This window comes from Dermacentor andersoni, chromosome 5, assembly GCF_023375885.2.
Source record: "Dermacentor andersoni chromosome 5, qqDerAnde1_hic_scaffold, whole genome shotgun sequence".
NCBI lineage: Eukaryota > Metazoa > Arthropoda > Arachnida > Ixodida > Ixodidae > Dermacentor > Dermacentor andersoni.
In genome coordinates, this window is record NC_092818.1 from 148124761 (window position 1) to 148148009 (window position 23249).

The 23249-nt window shown below is 47.0% G+C and overlaps 1 protein-coding gene across 1 annotated transcript in view; it reads left to right on the top strand.

Annotated features, from left to right (window-relative positions):
* The first annotated feature begins 1735 nt into the window (after positions 1-1735).
* Positions 1736-23249, top strand: part of LOC126531390 (cell adhesion molecule 4-like) — a 545870-nt gene continuing 524356 nt past the window's right edge. The window contains exons 1-2 of the mRNA XM_055071137.2: positions 1736-1832; positions 2137-2196. Coding sequence (XP_054927112.1) covers positions 2189-2196 — 8 coding nt within the window. The 5' untranslated portion in view covers positions 1736-1832; positions 2137-2188. The remainder of the gene's footprint in view (positions 1833-2136; positions 2197-23249) is intronic.

A 23249-nucleotide genomic window follows, 5' to 3' on the forward strand; every position in this document is an offset into this window, starting at 1 on the left:
AAGGCTCCTTGAAACCGGAACTGGCTAGCAAAAGAGCGTCTGCGTCGTCAATGTCCCCCCCCCCCCCCCCCCCACACACACCTTTAGTCACTGCCGGCCCGACCCCGCGAGCAGCTTGCGTTATCTCCTTGCTTTCTGCGGCGTTGGCCTAGCGCTTCAATGCCGGCGGGCGGCAAAATTTACTTCGTCATTCCGTTGCGCCCCGAAACGGCATTTCGTCGGTGGAAGTGGACACGTGGCGTTCAAACGGAATGACGATGTAAATTTGGCGGCGTGCCCGCATTGAAGCGCTAGGCCAACGCCGCACACAGCAAAGAGATAACGCATGTTGCTCGCGGGCCGTGCCGGTGGTGACCTCGGGGACGCGACGAAAGGCGGCGTTCTGGCAGCCCGTTGGCAGCCAGGCAGCAGCCAGCTAGTTCTGGTCCAGATAGGAAGTCACGTGGGCTGGGATCCTAAGACAACCCGAAGCTGCCCGAAGTTTGCGGAGTCGAACGCCGGGGCAGTTGTCCGCGGGATAAAAGGGAACATGCTACCAACGTGGCAGCGCCCGGCGAGCCCGGCGCGCTCGGCGTAGTTGGCCCATTTATGCGTTGCCAGCTTGAAAATATATAGCCGCATTCAGGGATACGATCACTCTTGCGAGATTTCGCGCGACTCGGCACAGGACGCGCACTGGGCCAACCTCACTTTGGACAGCGCAACAGGTGGCCCCCGACGCGTCCGATTCCAAGACGTTAAATTACGCGTGATTGTATCACCGAAAATGATCACTCGATGATGCCTGCTCGCAGCTATCACGTCGCCCACCTGCGACATTGATGAGTCGGTGTTGTGTCATCACCTCACAAGACATGAAAAAGCTGTGTAACGGGTAAGTCTTATTTATAAGCATGAAATTTCGTGCGACCTGCTTCAGCTTCGATTTCAGAAAGTTTGTTTCGGCTGATGGTGCTTCGCTTATGAGCCTAAGGAGCTGGTGATGCGGCTGGCGCATGAAAGGCGCCAGCCGCCTTTGATCAGAGAAAAGTTGCACACGAAAACCAATATTGGTCGCGATCATGAGAGCAACAAGCTGATGTAGGTGCGCCTATTACTCAATCAGTACATTCTTAACATCAACGGCCTGCAGTTAGAACACATTGATTTCGAGTTGCCACCCAAGGATACGAGAGCCGGAGCGAACATGAGCTGGCTGGGGCGCCTTCGCTAACTGCAGGAAAAGGAGATACCGCTGCATAAATACGCGAGATATGTGAAAAAGAACACCACCAGAGCAAGACGAACCGCAAATGCACCCCAATGTGTGTGAATAAGGGTCTACAACTTGCGTGGGTGGAACACGATGCCGATAGAATGCATGCATGAGGGCGCGGTTAGCTGTTCACTCCCGGGAAGAAGCCTTCACGACACACGCACACACGCACAGAAACCCGAGAAAAACTAAGACGTTCTGGCTGGGTTTGGCAGCGCGCGGGTAGCCAGAAGAGGAAAATCGAAGTCGAGTGCTATTGGTTACTCGGAAGGGAAAAGCTGCAAAATAAGTAAACCTTTACACTAAGTGGTGTGTTCCGTCTTATTTAACTGTTGCCAATAAGGTGTTTATGTGTTCTTTTCCCCAGCCTAATCGTACATGAATTAGAGTGCGGAACTCTTTTCACATGCGCTTTCACTTACGCGCGCTTCGCCTCCGTAGCTTTGCCTGCATAGCCACCCAAAGTTGCTCGCGAGTATTGACACGTCGCCGCAGCGCGCGAGGCCGGCGGCGCGTGTGATGTTCCGTCTCTTTCTTTTTTTGGTGTAGCCTGGTTGGGCGGGCGCCCGGTGCGGTGTGTACAGTCGCGGTCAAAAATACGCGGCCCACGGCTCCAGTCGGCGGAGCGGCCGCGAGCCGCACCGCGGCGCTCGCGTCGGCGCTGCGAGAGTTCGCGCTCTGACGACAGGTATCTCCCTCGCTCTCGGGCGGATACGTAACGGACGATACGTAACGGGCGGATACGTAACGGATACGGACGATACGTAGGGAGATACCTGTCGTCAGAGCGCAAACTCTCGCAGCGCCGACGCGAGCGCCGCGGTGCGGCTCGCGGCCGCTCCGCCGACTGGAGCCGTGGGCCGCGTATTTTTGACCGCGACTGTACTTACGTTCCTTCTGCACTTCGGCACGGTACGGCTGCACAATTGGGCTATGACAAGGTAAGAAATTTTGTCTGCGACGCATTTCAAGCAATGTGTGCTTTTACGGCACGGAACCGAGACTTGTGACGCAGTTAGCGAAATACAGCTCGGTCTTCCTGGTGCAGTTAGGTTAATGACTCGTACTGGGAGATGTTTGCGATGCGTTCTATTGGCCCCAACATTATTGTAACTTATTTAGATAGTTCATGTTTGGGCACGCTCGCCGCACGCGACTTTGTGACGCGCTTAACGAAAAGCAGCTCGGCCGTGTGACGCAGTTAGTATTGCGGGTACTGAATCTTACAGGGACAAGTTAGTGACGCTTTCTCTGACTCCAACTGTTATTGTAATTAATTTCGTTACTTTTTGGAATACTTTTGAGGCACGCTCAGTGCACCCGTCTTTGTGACGCAGTTTAGCGTGTACTGAATCTTACTGGAACAAGTTCGTGAGGCTTTCTCTGACCGCCAGCATTATTCTAATTAATTTCGTTACTTTTTGGGGTAGTGTTGACGCACGCTCGGCGCACCCGACTTTGTGGCGGAGTTAGCAAAAAGCAGCTCGACCATTTCCCGCAGTTTCTCGTCTACTGAATCTTAATAGGACAAATTCGTGACGCCTTCTCTGACCGCCAACATTATTCTAATTAAGTTCCTTAGTTTTTGCAATACTTGTGAGGCACGCTCGTCGCGCCTGGCGTTGTGACTCAGTTATCAAAAAGCACCTTGGTCATGATAACAAAGTTTGGCGTGTATTGAATCTTAGTGGGGCAAGGTTTTGACGCTTTTTATGGCCCCGCAACATATGCCTTCTTTCGGTAGTCGCGCTTGTCGAAAACGCGACGAGCGATTGCCCAGAGTGATAAGACGGGAGCGTTGCCTGCGTCGGCAAAACGCGCAAAAGATAACGCCGAGGAAAAACACCGGGAACTCGAAAATTCTGACGACTGAAAACAGGCTTCGCGCCCATGCATTTGTCTTGACTGTGAGTTGAGGGCATTCTGCGAGCGTCTGGCTTAGTCTGGCTAAGAGCCTTGTTGCGGTGTACTACAGTCATTTCGGCCGCTAGGATCTGTGGGAATGTCCGTTCTTGTTCAATGTCCTTCGTTATGCTGAGGCCGTGATAAAGCCTCGCAAATTTCGCTCTGGTGGCATTACATTCCTGCGTGGCTTGCCGCCGCATCTGCACGATGGCCGCCGCGTCACGTTGTGCTTCGTGACAAATGCAGCATGCGGTTCCTGCTCGTTTCTGGAGCTGTGCCTGAAAGGCTTTCGTTCGTCTACTTCGTCGTATCCGATGCAGAGACTTGCGAAATGTATTTAAATTTATGCACTACCGGAACCGATCGCCCAAGAATATCGCCCGTGAATACAACTTACTTTTGATTTTCCTACGCCTTAGTACTTAGTCACCCCGAGAAAGCGTTTGCTAAGCATATCTTGACCGGTAAAGGACTGTGCTGTTGCGATATAGCTTCTGCAGACTCGTCAACTGCTGTTTACAAGCTTTGTGCGTTTGGCTGGTGCGCATCGCACTTGCCTTCTGCGTCGTGGTGCGCGCTTGCGCTCTGGAAGGCGGGGCAGGAAAGATGTGTTCGGCCTTTCTCTACCCAGCTTTCTGTACTGAAGAGCCATTGCTCGAGTTCGAGTACGTATCCGAGCAGCCGATGGCCAAGCAACGCATCAGAATTCTCGGGACAGCTCAAATCACGACCGCAACAGGGAGAACGCAACCGCGATAGACGGCCGTAAACCATAAATTAATGTTGTAAACGTAAAGAGCGGACATTCCCGTAGGCCTCTGCGGCTGGATGGATGGATGGATGGATATTATGAACGTCCCCTTTGGAACGGGGCGGTGGGTTGCGCCACCAAGCTCTTGCTACTATACTGCCTAATATCCTACCTAGGTTAACCAATGAAAAAAAAAAACGCTCTGAACTACCACGCCCAAATTTTCTGATCCCCTATTGCGAACTGTGCTTTTGTACGACCCCGTCTTTTGTCGTTTCCCTACTTTTCTTCCACCAATCTTCCAGTCGCCTCTTACTAATGTCTATTGCGGACATGTTTGCTTTACCACTGCTCCCTCTGAAACCAAGGGCTTCAAGGAGGCCAGTGGTGCCTAAATCGACCTCTGGGTAGACGTCTTCACATTCTAATAAAACATGCTCCGTAGTTTCCCTAGCTTTACCGCAGCAAGTACATGCTTCTTCTTCCTTCTTATATCTCGCTTTATAGGTGCGTGTTCTAAGGCATCCCGATCTCGCTTCGAAAAGTAGTGAGCTTCCCTTTGAGTTATCATAAATGGTTTCTTTCCTGATTTCGTTTTTTCCTCTTAAGTAGTTACTCATGGCAGGTTTCTTTTCCATTGCCGCCACCCACGAGACTAATTCAGCCTCTTTGACTTTCCGCTTGACCTTCTTTGTTGCTGTGTTGTCCACCCTACAGGCTGCATACTTGCTGGTAAGCTTCCTAGTTCTTTTCCTCCACTGTGAAGCAATGTTTTTCCTGTACAAATACCTGAACACTCTCCCAGCCCATTTACTTTCTTCTATATTCCTCAGCCGTTCTTCATACTCAATTTTACTGCGAGCTTCCCTCACTTCGAAACTAGTCCAGCGCATATCACCCTGCACAGCTTCATTTGTAGTCTTCCCGTGAGCGCCCAATGCGAGGTGACCCACTGACCTTTGGTTCCCGTCGAGTCCTGATTGTACCCCTGATTTATAGCAAACAACCGCATTTCCAAAAGTAAGTCCTGGAACCATTACACCTTTCCACATACCTCGGAGGACCTCGTACCTATTGTATCCCCATAGCGCTCTGTGCTTCATTATGGCTGCATTTCTCTTCCCCTTTACTGTTATGGTTTTTTCCTGTGTTTCCATATATCCATTGCCTTCGTTTATCCATATACCAAGGTATTTATATTCTGTTACCCGAGGTATTTCTTGGCCCTGTATCTCCACCGTCTGTTCGCTGTTTTCATTGAATGCCATAACACCTGATTTTCTAACACTAAATTTCAAACCTAAATTGTTGCCTTCCTGTCCACAGATATTAGCCAGTCGTTGCAAATCACTTTGCTTGTTAGCTAGCAACACAATGTCGTCCGCATAAAATAAACCTGGGAGCTGCTGCTCTATTAGTGTACCCGCCTGTTTGTATGAGAGATTAAACCCGATATTACTTCCTTCTAGCGCCCTCTCCATCCTCACCGTGTACATCATAAACAGCAGCGGGGATAAAGGGCACCCCTGCCTCAGTCCCTTGTTGATATGAACTTTCTCCTCCCTCCTCACTGAGATGCCAGTATCTTGCAGCCGTTTAATGAGAGACTCACTGGATTACGCATTGAATATGATGATGATGGCGCATGCCTGGATGTTTATGTGGCCACTTTATTTTGTCACGGAATCATTCACATAATTTTGATACCTTAAATCGCCCTCCTTCGTAGAAGTACAAAAAAAGCGTCACATTTATTCCTTCTAAAACAAACCCATTTCGAGTAAATTATTTGCTGTAAATGGCTGACTTTGGTTCTCAGCGTACCTAGCTGAATCTGCGAAACTCGCCAGCCTCTAAGACGGCCGCCGCACGCCGCCGAATCTTGGAGGCGATAATTTCATTTTCGTTTATTTTAATTTTTGTGCGTGACCAGTAACGTTGCACGCATCGAGTGATTTCATTCAAACGCTTTCGCCGCTATTTATATGTTGCGACGACGCGCGCACAATGCCGTTGTGTCACTTCGTGTTAGTTTCATTTAAGTTCATATTCCTTACGTTTCAAGCTGTTACTTAGCGCCACAGTCATGCCAACTGTTAATGAGGAAGTACAACTTTATCATTTGTGATATTGTACTTCTAATAATTCACACCATAAGGAGTATCGTAAATAAATGTCTCATGTTCCTTCAATATCAATCAGCTTGCTGGACAGCCAAGAACACGAAAACAGCAGACAATATTGCAGCAATGAAAACAGGAAGAAAACGCGAAATGCAAGTAATACGGGTGTCACACGGTGCACTTTTAATCGCGATTAAGCCCGATCTGGACTGAATATTTCGGTAGCGATTGGTTCCTTTGCTAAGCTGCGCGAGGGAGCCAATCGAGGTCGTGAATTTCGATCCGGATCGGGCTTGATAGCGATCGAAAGTTGGTCGTGTGACACCGGTATAAATGAGAATAGTCGGAAATTATTGGCGGGATGGCAATAAACTTCACACAAGCATAACAACATACACGTGTTGTAAGTATCCAGCTAATGAAAAAAAGAAACTACACAGATAAGCCAGCAAATAATTTACTCGAAATGGGTTTGTTTTAGAAGGAATAAATATGATGCTTTTTTTGTTCTTCTACGAAGGAGGGCGATTTAAGGTATCAAAATTATGTGAATGATTCCGTGATAAAATAAAGTTGGCCACATAATCATCTAGGCATGCGCCATCATCATCATATTAAATGCGTAATCCAGTGAGTCTCTCATTAAACGGCTGCAAGATACTGGCATCTCAGCGAATTAAGAACTTCGACAATGTTGGGGGTCTTCACTTGCTGTCTTTCGAAGCCTTGCAATGGTCTTCTGATGCTTGGAAATGTGCACTTGAATATGCATGATGTCCTTTGGCTGCAGTGTGTATTTTGAGGAAGGAAAATTGGAGATTCCTGCAATACGTAGAATGAGAGGCAGAATGTAAGCGATGCTGGAGCCTTCAAAGCTTTTGAATGGAGATGCTACGTTTCTTTGTGTAATGCATTTTTTAATGATCTAACGCAGCGGCTGTCTGGTATAATGCTTGTCATCAAAAAGAATAGCTGTCAATGAAGCACTGCAGTAAATGCTGAGAAACAAGAAACTTTCTGCAGTAAGGACTCCATACAGAATTAAAACGTGAATATAGGTATCTTCATGCCAATACAAAACAGCTAACAACGCTTGAGCACACATAGCCTGGTACAGAGGTTGAGAGAGCGCGTTATTGCCGTACTGCAAATATTGCACGTGTACGGCTTTAGATATAGCCATATTTTTTGAACAAAACTGGCACACCATGCTTTTTCAGAAGCCGCTGCGCAGAATCTTCCTGAATAAATCAACACAAAGCCCTCTGCACCAAACGGCATGTGTTATATAGGCCGCATTTCTCAACGAACCATTTTGCTCGAAATAACGGTAAGTTTGGACATGTTAGTGTTACATTTCTGCATCTAGCGCGCAACACAAGTCGGTTTTCACTCTGTCCTTATGCGCTAGATGCAGAAATGAACCATTTTATTATCGAACTTTGTCATTATTTCGAACACGCCTCGCAGCTCGGACGCTGCCACGTCGCTCTTATGGCTGGAATCAGCACTAATTGCTGCGCATGATAAAAAAAGAAAGAATGCAAAATGTGCAACGTTACAAATGCGCCTCCGTCTCTCGTTCATGCGGCCAACACTGACACAACGCAATACGAAGAGAATAAATCTTGAACAACGCGCAAAACATCTTCCTGCGTCCTTATCGTGAAATGGCGTCGAAGCAGTTGTCAGACGCTGGCAGAAGACCCAACAGCGATTTTCGGGCGCAATTTAAGAAGTAAGCGCGAGGCACATGGCACGATTTTCCGTGTGATAGGCCGTACAGCGCGTCGTGTGCGACTTGCCGAATGCGGCGATTTGGGACACATGCTATAAATGAGCGAGCGGGCGTAGCTCCGCCCAGAACCGGCACCCCTGCGTGGAAGCTCGGAATGCTGCGTTACTTGGAACAGAAAGTGACAGCAAACGTATTTGCAGAGCTATCTTGTTTGAAACAAACGATGAAAATATAAACACGTCTATGTGAACACCGTAGACGTGTTTCCGCAAGTCCGCGTTCGCAGTATCGGCTCTGTTGACAGCTGGCGATGGGTAGGAGCCGGCATGCACAGCTCGCTCGGCCATCGAATCCGACACCGGTGGCGCTTGTGACGCGATCGCTTGCAGCTCGTGTAACAAAGCGCCTATGTTAGTCGGCACAACATGTACGCAGTTATTTCGCGCTTAAATTGCAGGACGTTTGATTTCATCGTCTAGGACGGAAGCGAACGAGCATGCCAGGCGAGCTTGCGATCGCTGGGAGACGGTGTAGGCCTAGCTCGCCGGCCGTTTATCCGGGGTCGAGAGCCCTTGCGATGCGCCCGCAGCTCGTAATAAAGCGCCTAAATTCGTTAGCATAATAAATGTCTGAACATTTATGTTGCTCTTAGGTGAAAATACGATTCGTTTTCCCGTCGCCGTTAGTAGCGATGCGTAAACATGCCAGTCAGGAGAGCCGCTTCGTATAGAAGATTGCTGCGCGTCTGCGCTGACCGCTTCGGAGTACAAATCACGCCAACGATTTACTATTTCGCACAACGATTTATGAAGCGCACTCTTTCTAGGTCACTTTATTCTATAAGTTATTTCGTGTCAGAAAACAAATTGTAGCCGATGTATGTACCGTCGTCAGTGGCGAAAGAGGCCAGCGTTTCGACTAGGGAGAAAACACACACACAGGCATGATCGGAGTGGCGGGGCGCTCGCTCGCCGGCCCCGCCTCTCCGGGTCCACCACGTGGCCATGACGTTCACGTTACCGGCGTTGTCATTGGCTGCGGTCGTTCGACCGACGCCGCGGTCGCACGACGATATTCGACAAGTTGGTCGCATGCACGACGTGCGATTCGACTCCGCATGCGGCGGATTCTGTTGAGAACCGCCGCATGTTAAAACTCTCTCTTCCGGCGTACCACAAGGCAGCATTATGGGCCCGTTTCTTTTTAATATATACGTGAATGACATAACACAGATAGACAGAGAAATAAAAATGGTCATATATGCTGATGACACCACACCAGCTTATTCTTTTCAGCCTCGTCTGCCTCGAAAGTAGTCATGAAAGCAAATACAGCACTTAGGCAGCTTGAGAAGTGGACAAAATATCACGCTCTAAAAATTAACACTTCCAAAACAAAGGCCATTATTTACCGTCCAAAAAACAAGGATGTTCATATTAACGATGATATCACTCTTAGTAATTTTAAAATATAGTAAATTCCTTTAAAGTACTAGGTGTACTTTTCAATGAGAAAATGACGTGGGATGACCACACAAATTACGTAGCATCTAAACTGTCACGTGTCATCGGATCGATTTACTCATAAAGACATCCTCCCTGTAAAAGTGAAATTGCTCCTTTACAATTCATTGTTCTGTTCGCATCTAAATTGTTGTCATTTGGTCTGGGGGGAAACATCCTTCGCGAATCTACAAAAATTACACGTTCAGCAGAAAAGAATGTTAAGAATAATATACAATGTAGCATATGACCACCCATCTAAACCGCTCTTTATGAAAGACAACATAATGCCGATTCATGATCTGTACGCATACCGCCTAATCACTAAATACATTACCGAGGTCAAAAATAACGTCTCGTTCATTGCACAACTGGCATCACTGCAGAAAAGAAATTTCCCGATTGTGATTGTGTGTCTATGCTCCTTCCTTTCCTTATCTCTACTTTGTTACCCCTTTACCTCCCCCTCCCCTCTCTCCCCAGCGTAGGGTAGCCAACAGGATCTTTTTCTCTGGTTAACCTCCCTGCCTTTCCCCTTTCCTCTCTCTCTCTCTCTCTCTCTCTCGCGTACGCAACCAGAAACACCGATATTTGGCACATACATTCATTCAGAACAGGTTACGGACAACATATGCTCAGAAACACTCTTCCACGTCTCTTAAACATGTGCCAAAAATACAATTTAAATCTCCAAAGCACCCGGTCAAAAGATTTGCGTCATTTTGTTTCACTTATAAGTGAAAGGGCGGCACTTTCTGTTTGAAATGTACGACATGATATTATGGACATCGCTTTGTTTTTTTGGAATTGTACATTTTTTGTAAAAATTGTCATTTGTGATATTCCTTTTGTCTTTACTCATATGCTTGTACTGTTTGCCTCCTTTTTTTTTTAGACATCATGTATTGTATCGGGGAGGCGAGAGCCCGTCAAGCTGGATATCTAGCTTTTTCTCTCCCCCTCCCACATCCTTGGAATGGAAAATAAAGGCATTATTATTATTTTAACCTGTTGAGTGCGGCTGCCTGTGCGAATTGTCGTACGACGGATCGCACCTAAAATCGCACCATGTGTCTCGGGCTTAACGTCACCACCGACCGGGCCGTAGAGCCCGGCGACGGGGCCTGTCTGGGCTTCGCACGTGCTGGGTCGAGCCGCCTGTCAAGCTGCTAGCCACGGCCGCAGCCGTAGCCACATTTCTCTTGATGTGCGCTGCCATCTAGTGGAATCGGCGAATCTCCGTAGTTCAGCCGCGAAACAGCTCGAGTGTCCACTCTTGTCGGTTACTATGTTACTCTATGCGTCAACTCGCAAATTATGAGCGAGCATTGCCCTTTGCTGCGTAGACACTAGGAAGAAAACACACACACAAACACACCACCGAGTTGCGGATCAACAGTTGCGTACGGTTCTTCAATATTCGCCACTTCCGCATCGCTACCGCTTTGCCACCAGGTGCACGCTTCGTCTGCATAGGCGCCATTTAATAGCTGCTAATAACAAAATTAGGCAATTACCAACCCTGCAGCTTTGCCACAAATAGTTTGAGTATACGCTAGGCATATATAGTAAATTTAGTCCAAGCAAAATTTCGTTAAAGTTTGCCTGTAAGGCTCCTTTGCGAAAACTGCGTGGTCATATCCGTGTAGACGTATTAAGGCTATAGCATGCTTTGCTGTCACGAAATTACAATTTTCAGTGTATTAAATTTGCACTCAGTACGAGCGGTAGAATATTTAGGAAAGTATGCGCAAAGTCAGGGCGTTTCGAGAAGTGTGCTTTAGACATGTGGTAGAAGCTAAGTATAATTTCAGGGTGTTGTTAAAAATTATACGAGGGAAAGACTACCCGGCTCTAAATCTACAACTGTCAGTTTATTATTCGAATTCGTAGGTGCTGGCTTAACCTGCTAATTCCTAATTATTAGCAACGCAAGCATCGGCGCACTAGGTGAAGCACTCGAAGTGTTGAATATGGGTTGTAAGTTACAAAACGATCCTTGAGAAGATTTTCTCCAATTAAGAAGAAAAAAAACATCATGCCCCAGTGATTTCTTCAGCTGAGAATGTAATTACTGCTGTAGCAGGACATGCTCGGACTGGACACTGCCATCTTCATAAGATCTTTTTGTACACGATGTCGTCTGTTACACGTATTGCTGCAGTTTTTATGCGCTGCAATATCGCCTGCTGCTACCTCATAAATAAATGCGCAATAACTATGAGCGTCTGCGAGGTGTACAAAAACCCGCGCGAATCACAGACTACCAAACATCACATCGGCTCCTGTGCCCAGTGTCAAGCACACCCTGCTTTCAACTCCACATGACCACAGAGGAGTTATATTCCCTGTAGCGGCAGTGGGATAGCTTTTTTTTTTTTTTTTGCTTCAGAATGTGGCCAGGGTGAAGGTGAACTGCTGGCCTGACGACGACTACGCAATGTCAAAATGGATGGATGCAGAACTTTAATAAGGTCCTGAGGTACGCGACTCAGCGCGCTGCGGGCCGCTCCCACGTTGGGACAGTCAGGCCTTGCCCGACCGCCGCATCATGGGCCCTCTGGACAGCCCATAGTTGCGCCCCGGCATCGGGGCTCTTGATAGCGGAGAGCCACTTGTCTTCATTGATTCGTTCTGTGCCTCGTAACGAGGGGCAACGCCAGAGCATATGGTCTAGGCTAGCGATGTCATTGCAGTGCCTGCAAGAACTAGTGGCATAGGTGTCGGGATAAATTTTGTGAAATATAGCCGGGTTGGGATATGAGCCTGTTTGCAATAATCTGAGGGTCAATGCCTGCGCTCTGTTTAACTTCTTGTGTGGAAGGGGAAAGTCTCTCCTGCCGAGATAAAAGTGCTGCGCAATTTCGTTGTATGTGGTCGGTTGATCTCTGTTCTCCACCACTGCGGGCCGGCGTTGGAGTTCTCCATGGTCGCGGAAAGCGAGACCTCGCGCCTTGGAGTGGGCCAGCTCGTTGAGGTTTGTGGGGCCTCCCATGATGGATCCCATGTGAGCGGGGAACCACGTGAGAGTGTGGGTGGCGATGCTTTTGCCGTCGAGGATGCGAAAGGCTTCCTTACACACGGCGCCAACGCTGAAGGCGCGGATGGCTGCCCTGGAGTCGCTAAAGATATTGGCATGTCCGTCGTCCAGGAGGGCCAAGGCAATGGCCACTTGCTCGGCCGCATGCGACGACGTGCTTCGTACCGAAGCGGCGTTAACGGTCGAACCCCTGTGGTTGATTGACACTACCGCGAAATTGTTGCTGTTGCCATACTGGGCCGCGTCAACGAAGCAGCAGCCGCCAGGGAGTTCTGTTGCGCGGCGTAGGAGCGCCACCGCTCTGGCCTTCCTTCTTTGTACGTTGCGCTGGGGATGCATATTGCGCGGGGCGGGCGATATGATGATGTTATCTTGCTGCTCTTCTGGAAGGCCCTGGTAGGCGTTTTCGACAGTGGCCGGGGGGACGGATGTTATCAAAGGCCTTCTCCAGGTCCAAACCAAGGATGGCTCTCGTGTCCCGAGTGCAGCGTTCCAGGATTTGGATCTTGATAAGCTTCATGGGGTCCTGGGTGGAGAGGCCTGGCCTGAAGCCTATCATGTTGTGAGGGAAAAGGTCGTTGGACTCGATATACTCGGCAATTCTGTTATGGATGGCGTGCTCGGCCACCTTTCCTACACATGACGTCAGCGAGATTGGGCGGAGGTTGTCCAGGCTCGGCGCTTTACCGGGCTTTGGGATTAGTATGACCTTCGCCAACTTCCATTCTTCAGGTACAATTCCCTGCTCCCAAATCCGATTTATCTCATCTGTAAGAAACTCGATCGATGCGTCCTCTAGGTTTCTGAGAGCCTTGTTGTTAATGTGATCCGGGCCGGGTGCTGACCTACCATTGAGGTCGTGTAGGGCGCGGCGGATTTCACTGATTTTGAAAGGCTCGTCCAGCGCGGAGTTCGGCTTCCCTTTGTATACTGGGTATGCCGCCTCATCGGCCACAGTTTTGAGCGGCAAGTACTTCTTAGCCAAGATCTCCAGCATGTCCTTTTCCGAAGACGACTTCTTGGCTTCGTGGAGTGCTTTAGCCAGGACAGTTCTCTGGTTTGACTTGGTGCCGGAGTCATCGAGCAAGTGTTTGAGAAGATTCCACTTCCCTCCCGTGCGCATCTGCCCGTCGATTGAATTGCAAATTTCGTCCCATTGCTGCCTAGACAGGGCTTGGCAGTGCTCGTCGATCTGCTTGTTGATCTCGGCTATCTTTTTTCTGAGCTTGCGATTCAAGCGTTGGCTTTTCCACATCTCGAGAAGTGATTGCTTAGCCTCGAGAAGGTGTGCTAGCCTACTATCCATTTTGTCTGTCTAGCAATGTCAAAATGCTATGAAGATTTATTGAGTCTGAACTCCCGGCCAAAGAAAGCTCTTTAGTCGTATACTGCAGTTACAATGACTCAGTTCACCTGAACTTGGTCCCTGTGGCTTCAAATGGCACTGGAACATTTCTAATACATTGTGCTAACAATAAGGTACAAGCTAGAGTGCCGCACGTTAAGTTTCTGAGTTGCGGAAGCGCGAAGAGTGTAAAATTTGTTTTTCACACTACACTACACTGCACAGTACAGTATGACGAAGTTCTCAGCTGCTGCCTCCAAACATGCTATTCCAGAGCAACCCTCCCTTGCGTCGGAAAATTGTAGGCTGTTGTTAAGCGAGCTGTAAGGAGGGCGCATTCACCGTGATGTTCACGCAACGAAAGCACGTGTAATCTAGTCACTACAGAAATGCGAGACGCTCGACAGTTAACGTTTTAGGTACGAATGTTTGCTGCCACTTTTAACACTTTAAGGCGTTAGCATTGGCACCAGCCGTCTACTTTCCGATCGTATACAAGGGCATCACGTGCAAAAGTTGACTTTTCTTTGGTCGACGAGAAATTAAAAAAAAGAAAAAACAAGCTCGGGAAAAGACCGCTGTTTCTGACGTGCAATTAGCGGGATTGGCAGTACCAGCGAAGGCGCGTGCTGCCGGTACGGGTCCTGTTGATTACATTCAGCGGCCCACCGGTCGCGCTGAGGAAGATTAAATTTGTTCAGCGTCCTTGCTCCGTGCAGGTGGAACGCCGATGCCCAGTGCGAAGAGCACGAAGAACAAAGAATGGCGAAAGACAAACTTGCTTGGGACACCACAGCAGCCATCGAAACTTAATTGTGGCGAGAAAGTAATGAAGATGTATGCTAAGCGGCAAGCACGGGCAGCTAACTGTGCGGTATTGAGAGCAAAAAATAAGGTACTCTCTGCAGCCAGAAGAAAACTGAGAGATTTATCGGAAGCGATTTCGCATTCATCATTGATGCAAAGTTTACGTAAAAAAGTATTATTGTTGTCGTTGTTTATCCCCGTATAATCATGAGTTTAACTGAACGTGTTTTTCTGCGCGAGACCTTCTCTGCGCAAACTGCAATAAATTGGGCTCAGTTGGACATTACATGCGCTGGTGCTTGCGTTTCCGTTCAGAGGCCGAGAAATTATTATTGGAATTAGACAGAACAGTATTTTGTCATGCCTGTTTGCGACATCTTTTATTACCGTAAGGACCACCCATATATGCCAGGCGTTCTTCTTCAGCGTCACCGAGTTTTTAACGAGACACTAAAGGCAAATATTAAGTGAAGCTAAACTTAATGATTAATGCCCGAGAATCTCTAAGGCATTAATATTATCGCGAACAGAGCCTTAATAATCGAGAACTTGAAGTAAATGCAGAACATGATTGGAGACTCCCCCGGTACATTCAAGTACTTGCACGATGACGAAAGCACTCCAGACTTAAATTAGGACTGTACTGAACCACTCGCTGAAAGAAAACATCCTTGTTTTTTGTTATAAGACGAAATTAAATGCTACTTGTCCAGTTCTTTCATTTTTACGGACGCACACACGCACACACACAAATAGGCTCACTGAATTTACCCTTGACAATGACGGGGCAGTCGAAAGGTTTCGTTTTCGCTCGACTCACCGCCATCCTCGCTTTCGCATATCAGTAGCGCGGCGCTACCTTTGCTGGCTCGCGAAACTCGCAGAAACTGGAAGTAGCAGAGAATTCAGCTTCCACGTGATGTCGCGGGATGCCCGAATGGTCTACGCCACTTGACGCCTGTTGGGCGCCGTTTTACTCACCGACGGCCGTAAAGGTTTGTGATGGCGTAAGCAACGTCACCACTCCCTGGTTCGTTGGCGGGAGATTTGAATTTCGAAAAAGGTATTTGGAGCCTTCGGATGCAAATTTATCGTAAACTAAGTCTCTTCTTTGCACGAAGCAACCGTTGCGAAGTTTCTGGAATGGTATTTAAACAGTCCACGTCGACTTAGTATTTGCCTTTAGTGTCCCTTTAAGTATTGCCTCTGGCAAATAGCACAATTCTAAACGTTCAGCTAAATTACTCGATGTGGCAGCTATTACTTCTACGAGAAAGCAAAATGCGTTTTTTGATAATTACTATAACTACACTAATTAACTTATTAATCACTTTACGTCACATGTTGCAATCTACGAATTGTAGTCAGTGAATCCGCAAGGTATATTCACCTGAAACAAATTCTCAGGGCCACAGATTTCGAGACAATTTTCAGTGTCCGACAAGATGCAGTGGCGTTCCAGTTGCTTTTGTGATTCAACGCATAAAGCAGTTTTCCTTAAAAAGTGGTACAACAGGGTACTTTCTACCGCGGGTTTGTGCCATCCTCAGAATTCGTGCGAGGTCGGTGTGCCTTGCAAACTCACCAGCTACTATTCGTAAATTGAAATATGCACCGTAATGTAATTAGTTAAATATATAATCAGTATCATTATGGTTATTATTCAATTAGGCATATTGAATTTTTTTTTGCTGTCATAATGGCCGTCTCACTGAGTTATTTAGCTGAAGGGTTGAAATTCTGCTATTCGCCACCGGCAATGTTTAAAATTTTGGTGCAGCCAAAAAAAGGAAAGAAAAAGGAACACTCTACCCTGTATTGCATAGGAATTGGCGCGTCTTTCTTTTTTTTTTTTTTTGCATTCGATAGGCGACTCATTTACGAATGATGGCGCGTTTCCTGTTTTAGGCGGTAGCTTTCAGAGCAGTCCCGATCACTGATTGCCAGGCTAACAATCTCCTTAGCAACAAAATAAAGCACACCTTTGCATAAATTTAGGTATGGCTGTGTTGGATGCCATTGTACTTTATATTTCCGGCGCACGTTCAATTAATCGACAGAATGCTTCCTGGTTGTGGCTCGCTATCGTGTCATCGCCTTCATTACTTTTGTAGTCAAAAACTGCGCGTCAGTATTCATGTATTGTATTGTTTTCTGCCCAATATTATTTTCCAGAACTTCATTAATTTTTTCGCAATCATTAACACTACAAGCAAGCGGAGATGCTCGTTTGGGTTGCTGAGATGTTTGACGTGTGAGAAATATAAATTATCTTCCAATTAAACGCCATCGGATTGATATTTAAAACACACAACTGCCATTGGGATGCCACAGAAAATTGTCCTTCAATGTTTACTAATAAGTTACAAAAAATCAGGACGGCACTGTCTTGCTAAGAGGCGTTTCTTGCTGGCAAGCCACGGCCGAGTGCACAAGGACTTCAAAGTCCTTTTGTATTGGCTTACGGCAAATTCAGGTGTTCTTTCCCTCACGAAAGACACTTCTAGCCAGGGGAAAAAATCTAACGAGATAAAATCGCGCAGGTTCTTGAAACGTAATGTTTCAGCGTGAGCCTTAAGTGGGATACCTTATGTGTTCTTATAAGGGCGAGGGGGTTGTTAGACGGCCTACAGCCAGCTATGTTTCGCTTGGATTGTTCGCGTTGAAAACTGTGTCAACTTGACCTACCAGCGAAATACTGCGAAGTTGTTTCAGTTTGATTGGCCTTCGCCCCATTATTTTTCATCAAATTCCTAAAACTTTGATAATGTGACGAGCACTCGTATAAATAACAGCGCGCGAGCAATACATACCTAGTGACGTCCCGAACAGCAGAGGTATCATTCTCGCTACGGTAACAGTGGACCAGTGGCGGGCGAAAACATTGTAGTGCTCACTAGGTTCGGCGGGATTGGCATGGTGGTAGCTCCTTCCCCGGGAAAATGCTGCGATAAATCTATACATCTGCTAGACTGCGGGAGCTTTCTGAAATATGAAAAAGCGTTTAGGCATTTCAAATTGTATGTAGTACCTAATGCATGAATCAATTATTACTTCACTTTCTTGGTTAAAGCATACAACCCTACAAGGAAAAATGCGCCCGCAAAAGTAATAATGATGCTTGCGTGATGTGAGGCTGCGAGAGCGCTCGAAGGCGCTCGAAAAATGGCCTTGCAATGTTCTTTTGCACTGTTAGAATCCTGGGGGTCCAGAACTTCTGGCCGCAGCGTCACAGGCGGGTGATGGAGTGACTCCGTGGGGATATATACTGCATACCTGTACTGCTTTAATGAACGACGAGTGGTCACGGAGATTACAGAAATCTGTGGCACTCGAAGCAAATAACCACTTCGCCTTGTCATGCTACGCATGCCCTTCATCATTTTTTCACGGCACACAACTATGCAGCCATGCTGCTGCTGCTTACCCACTTGCCTCCTCACCAATCCGTACCTTCGTTCAGCGGCACTAATGGTAGTATAACACCGCGAACCTGCTGCGCTTTCTACCAGGCTAAATTTTTTCTCTGTTCTAACCAATGATATAGTGGTACCGGCAGGTCTCAGGAAAAAAAAAAATGTGATCAATCCCCCGCCGCTCTGGCGAAGCTCCTATTTTAAAGCACCGCTCGGAGTGTTTTTCTACACATAAGCCAACGTAAAATATTGCGAATATCTGCGAGCTCCAGCCGTCGCATGCACGCCTTTGTATATTGAACAAAACAGCTCGGCCTTCTCTGAAATTTTGTTCCCTTGTTACCAACCGGACTTTGGTCCGTTAACTTTGTAGTTTTCACCAAAGCCGCCTAGTGGCAAAGTGATAACAATCCATGCGTTCATATCTTCTTTAAGGGAAATAAAATGCACAGCTAAAAACTTGGAGTTAATCCTTGAAAAGTTATTGCATGGACAGTGCGGGCTATAGAGCAAGAAATGTGTCGGCATGGCCGTCAATGTGTCCCTGCTTATGTTCACTTTACGGTCCCTGTGGCAGCACTTGTCGTGTGTGTGAGCACGTCAAAGCCACAACGTGTTAGACGAAACCTGAAAGCTCGAAGAAAACATGCAGCAGCTGTCAAAGCGTCATAATTAAAGGATGCTCGGCGCTAAGGCAGGGAAAAGACACCGCACCAGATGTCGACGGCAAGAAGACGAGCGGCTGAGCTGGGTAGCGAAGGGCACCACTATGGAAAGAACGAGGACGTTGGCCAGAATGGGAGCGTTGGCGACACCACAACTTTCATAACTGCTTCGCACGAATGATATCGCTTGGCGCGTGGCTACGTAGCCAAACGTCAGACCTATTAAACTCACTAATTCGCTCTGGAACTGCGAACTCACTTATTAGTACTTTGAGAAGTGCTGCCTTGATTCTAAAAAGCGACATGGCTTACAGGCTGTTAGCATACATGGAGATTTCTGCTGAAACTGTTGTACGCCCCCCTTTTCACGATGGGCGTGTCCAACGTAAACACTGTTGGCTAACAAAGCAGTTCAACAAGGAAGATAATCTTCCATGAAATTATTCTGAGAAACTGAGTGGCCCATCAGCCTCCAGCTTACGTCAAGTGCTTATCGAGGCTGCAATAAATATAACTAAGTAATGATCTTCGGCGCCTCTGCAAGCTCTCCTAAGATGTAATTTAAAATTATGCGGCACGCAAACATTAGGTACTAGTATACCTAACTACAGAAATAATGTCTTGTATTTTCCTTAAATATAATCTGAGTACTTTTGCACGATTCTGCGAACATTCGTCAGCCATCGTTACAACTTACGAACTTTCATTGATAGTAAAAGAGAAGAGTACTGCACGAGTTCGATACTCTTTGTTTTTCAGATGCAAGTAACTGAGACTCTAGAAAACCCTTCGATCTGATGTTCTATATGTATTCGTATGCAAATTTACCTGTTTCTGTATACTGCACCGGAAGTAAGCAACACCAACCATCTATCATTGTTCATACAGGTGAGTTGACAACCGTGCACGCGTATGATACGACGTCTACAAGATTTCAGTAGTACAGCCGCTGCAAAATTTGAGTCTTTGTGGAATGCTTCTCGTTCACGTCTGCCCGAAATGGCTTCTTTTGCGACATCTTCGGTTAAAGACCATAAGAGAAAAAAAGCTTGGAGAACGCCTAAGCTTCGCCCTTCAAGAGTGGAACGCGATAGCCTGGTCGGACCCCGTTGAAGCCCTTAGCAGATATTACAGCGAAGCTGTCTATAGCTAGGATCTAGAAGAAACGTCCGAAATGTTGACAAAAATGAAACATGTGAGCCGATCCTGGTGATAGGACAGAAAGGGTCTAAGCTCGATGGCACATAATCCTGCGGGCTCGCTAGTCTATGACGATGCGTGTCTAAACGTCAGTGCATATGTATAAAGTAAAAAAAAAAGATAAATAAAATGAACAAAAGACGAAACAAACAACGAAGTCGTTCGTTTGTTCCTTTATTCAACCACCAATATAGCATAACCACCATATAGAACTTAATATAGCTATTGAGCAATAGAGCTTCGCTGGTCTTTCATCTTCACAAAGTGGAAGAGCTCTCAATTTTTCTGCGACAAGCGGTTGCATAGAAAACAATGGTGGGCCGATGACGGCCGCAGTGCAGAGCGGTTAAACGGCTCGTACCTTCGTAAGTCAGAGGCTACCAGCAGTGACTCGTCAACGGCTCATATCGCCGTAAGCAAGGATAAAGTGGTTTCTGCTTGACTTTTGGCGTGACGTAATTATGTTTTCTCTTCAAATTATTTTCTCGTACATGCATGTTACAGACAGACGCTATCATATCTGTAGATTGTGTGCAAGTCGAACATTGCGAATTTCCTGACGCATATCACTTTGACAAGTTAGTTCAGTAACCCCTCTGTGCCACACGCAGAGCCTGCGTGGTTGTTTGTAGTTCGGGATTTCTTTTTTTATGGATAACGCCACCTACGATGGTTGCCGGCGGAAGATTTTTTGCGACATGGGACATTTAACGCTATCGCGTTAAAGAACATTGCAAGAAGTATGATCGATGAAATAAGCTATCCAAGGAGAACATCTATAGTTTCAACACAACGCACAGGTTGCCGGCCTCGCGAGGAGCTAGGCACGCTTGATATTCTTGAGGCGCTTGTCGATCAGCGTGCCATGGGTTATTAAGAATTTTCGCTGATGCACAGAGTGCCCGAATTCAGAATCGAGAACACTTGTTTACGCTGGGGAAATTTCGAGCGTTTTGGAGGTGGTCAAACGGAAGTATACAAAGTTCTAGAACCTCTGACAAATTAGCAGACCCCAAAACCATTGATGGAGACATGATGCTTAAGAAAACCGGTGTGTATGAAAACCTGGCCGCAGTCAACATAGGCGCTTCGTATTTTGCTTCATAAATATTTTTACTGTAGCACTTTCGGTTTTTATTGTGGAAGTAAGACAGAACCAGTGGACTAGGTATTATTAACTAAACAGTCCCGGCTTATGCAAGAATAACATGAAAGCTTTCTGAGTAAGACAAGAGCCAGGAATACTTCTAACATTACGCTAAGGCTGGGTGAACGCAAAATTGAAGTGTTCGTTCTTTTCCTTTTCTATTTCTTTTTTTTTTAGTTTTCATATGGAAGCTAGGGAAGTGGGCATTATTTGCGCTGCATTCACGGACAAACGAAATAAGAATTAGGTGGCAGTAGCTGCCTTCTAAGTGGACGTGCTTAATGTTTTGGACTGAGTAATTTATGCACAAGTGGGGGAAGCGCGTGTGACGCAAGATCAGGCAATAGGGGACAGGTAAGCAGATGTTTCGCAAGGAGGCGGCCTGATGAAATGTTGAGCGTGCGCTTTTTAATAGGACAGGCGTTTTCAAGGAGAATGCATTTAGGAACCACTTGCGTTGCCCTCAACTAAGCGGTATGGGTACACGATCCTAAGAAACGAAAGAGAACAGATCGGATGCGTGCATAAATAGCAGGGCGAAAAACCGCTAAATGGGAGCTATAATTTTGTTTAAAAAAAAAAGTCGCAGTTTCACCAGAAAGGCGAAGCTTCGATTGTGATAGCAAATTAGCAGATAGTCATACGTGGTAAGAATAGCACTTTTATCGGCCGTATAAACTTATAAACATGCGGTTCCTTACTAAATTAACAAGCATGTTACCAGCGAGCAGAGCTAGCAAAGAACACATCACAGTGGATGACTGTGCACACTCGCTGTCGAAACGCTGGCGTTAGCAAGCGTGTCAGCTGCAGCGAGCGAAGTGACCTTCGTGCTGTGTATCGCTTCCACGAAAACTCAGCGCCGAAAACACGGAACACGCACAAAGCTGCGAGCCGTCGACGCAGCCATGCTCTGACTAAAGCACTGCACAGGCCCAGACCGGGCTCGGGTCGGGTAAGCTATCGCTATTGCGTGCTCGGGCTGGGTTTGGGCCAAGGAGCTTCGGTCTCGGGTCAGGCCCCATGATAGGCAGCTATTGGTGACTTTTAAAAACTGCTTACTATATGTAGAAAAAACTTCATCTTGTCATTGTCAAGGGGGGTGATTAGGCGTAGTTTTTTCAGGCGGGCCAGATGGCCGTTAGACGAAGTTTGATGGCGACCTCTTCAGCTCGTTCTATGGCCTGGAGTCGGGTTTCCAGGCTAGAACTGCGCAGCGCCGCCTCCCATGTTTCAGGTGAGGCCGAAGCTATCAGATTAGGAGGAGGCTTGTCGTCCTCGCAGTCCCATATCATGTGATTCAGTGTTGCTAGTTCCCCACAGAATCTACAGAGTGGGCTCAGCCGCGTGGACAGCGACACACAGCCTGTTCTATACTACCGAGGAAGACAAACGCGCTTACCTCTTACTCCCTCCCCCTAGCATGCGCTAACTTTGCCCCCCTTCCCCACTTTAGCTATGTTTTGATCACGTGCCCTCCAACGTCGGGCACACTAGAGGACGGCGCACATCAAGCCAGCATTCTTCTCGTTCATTCTCGCAAGCTTTCCTCCTCACACACAGTAAATGATTGTGCGTTCGACAATGCGTTACGAAAATCGCAACGCTAGTGACTGAGATCTTCAAAGTCTAACACGAGGTAGAAAAATATGTCTGTCGAAGTGTCAGCTTTCGTGGTCATGGCTTTGTATTCTTTCTAACCCTGCACCGTTTCGCCAGGAGTGAAATAAGAGTTGTCGCTCTCATCTTGCTGGACTCGGTCGATGTCATATTTGCATATTGCACTGAATACCCTACATGTTGAAGAAAAACCAAGAGTCCGCGTTCGCTTATATTACTAAACACGGTACTAAAGTTGATTCCCGGAAAGCCGATCATTGGAATCAAACGCCATTGAAATAAAGTGTAATAAAACAACAAAAATTGATTGTTGCACGGCAAATGTGGCTCCATATGAGCGTTACCGTTGCGTGTCATCAATTTATATTTTAGAGAGCTATAAAATTCAAGCCAAATTTATTCGCTCGAGTTCTGGCATTGTACATCGCAATGTTTTTTTTTAAATACAATATTCACATTAAGTTGTTGGCGATTGTGTACAGGAGTGGTGCCCTATTCCTTCCATATATATTGCCGCGCAACTATTTGGCGAATGTGGCACAGTCTTCCATGTCGCACGTTAACGCACTAGTATAATGGGTTAAATATATAATCTCTCTTTCCATTTTACCTGTTCATTTATCAGCAGAAACGCCAAACCGATGTCGGCCCCCCTTACACGCTTTCACTCGCGAATACAGCGCAGGGCGCACGGCGACGGTGTTATCGTCCGTCAACTTTACACGGAACTTCACG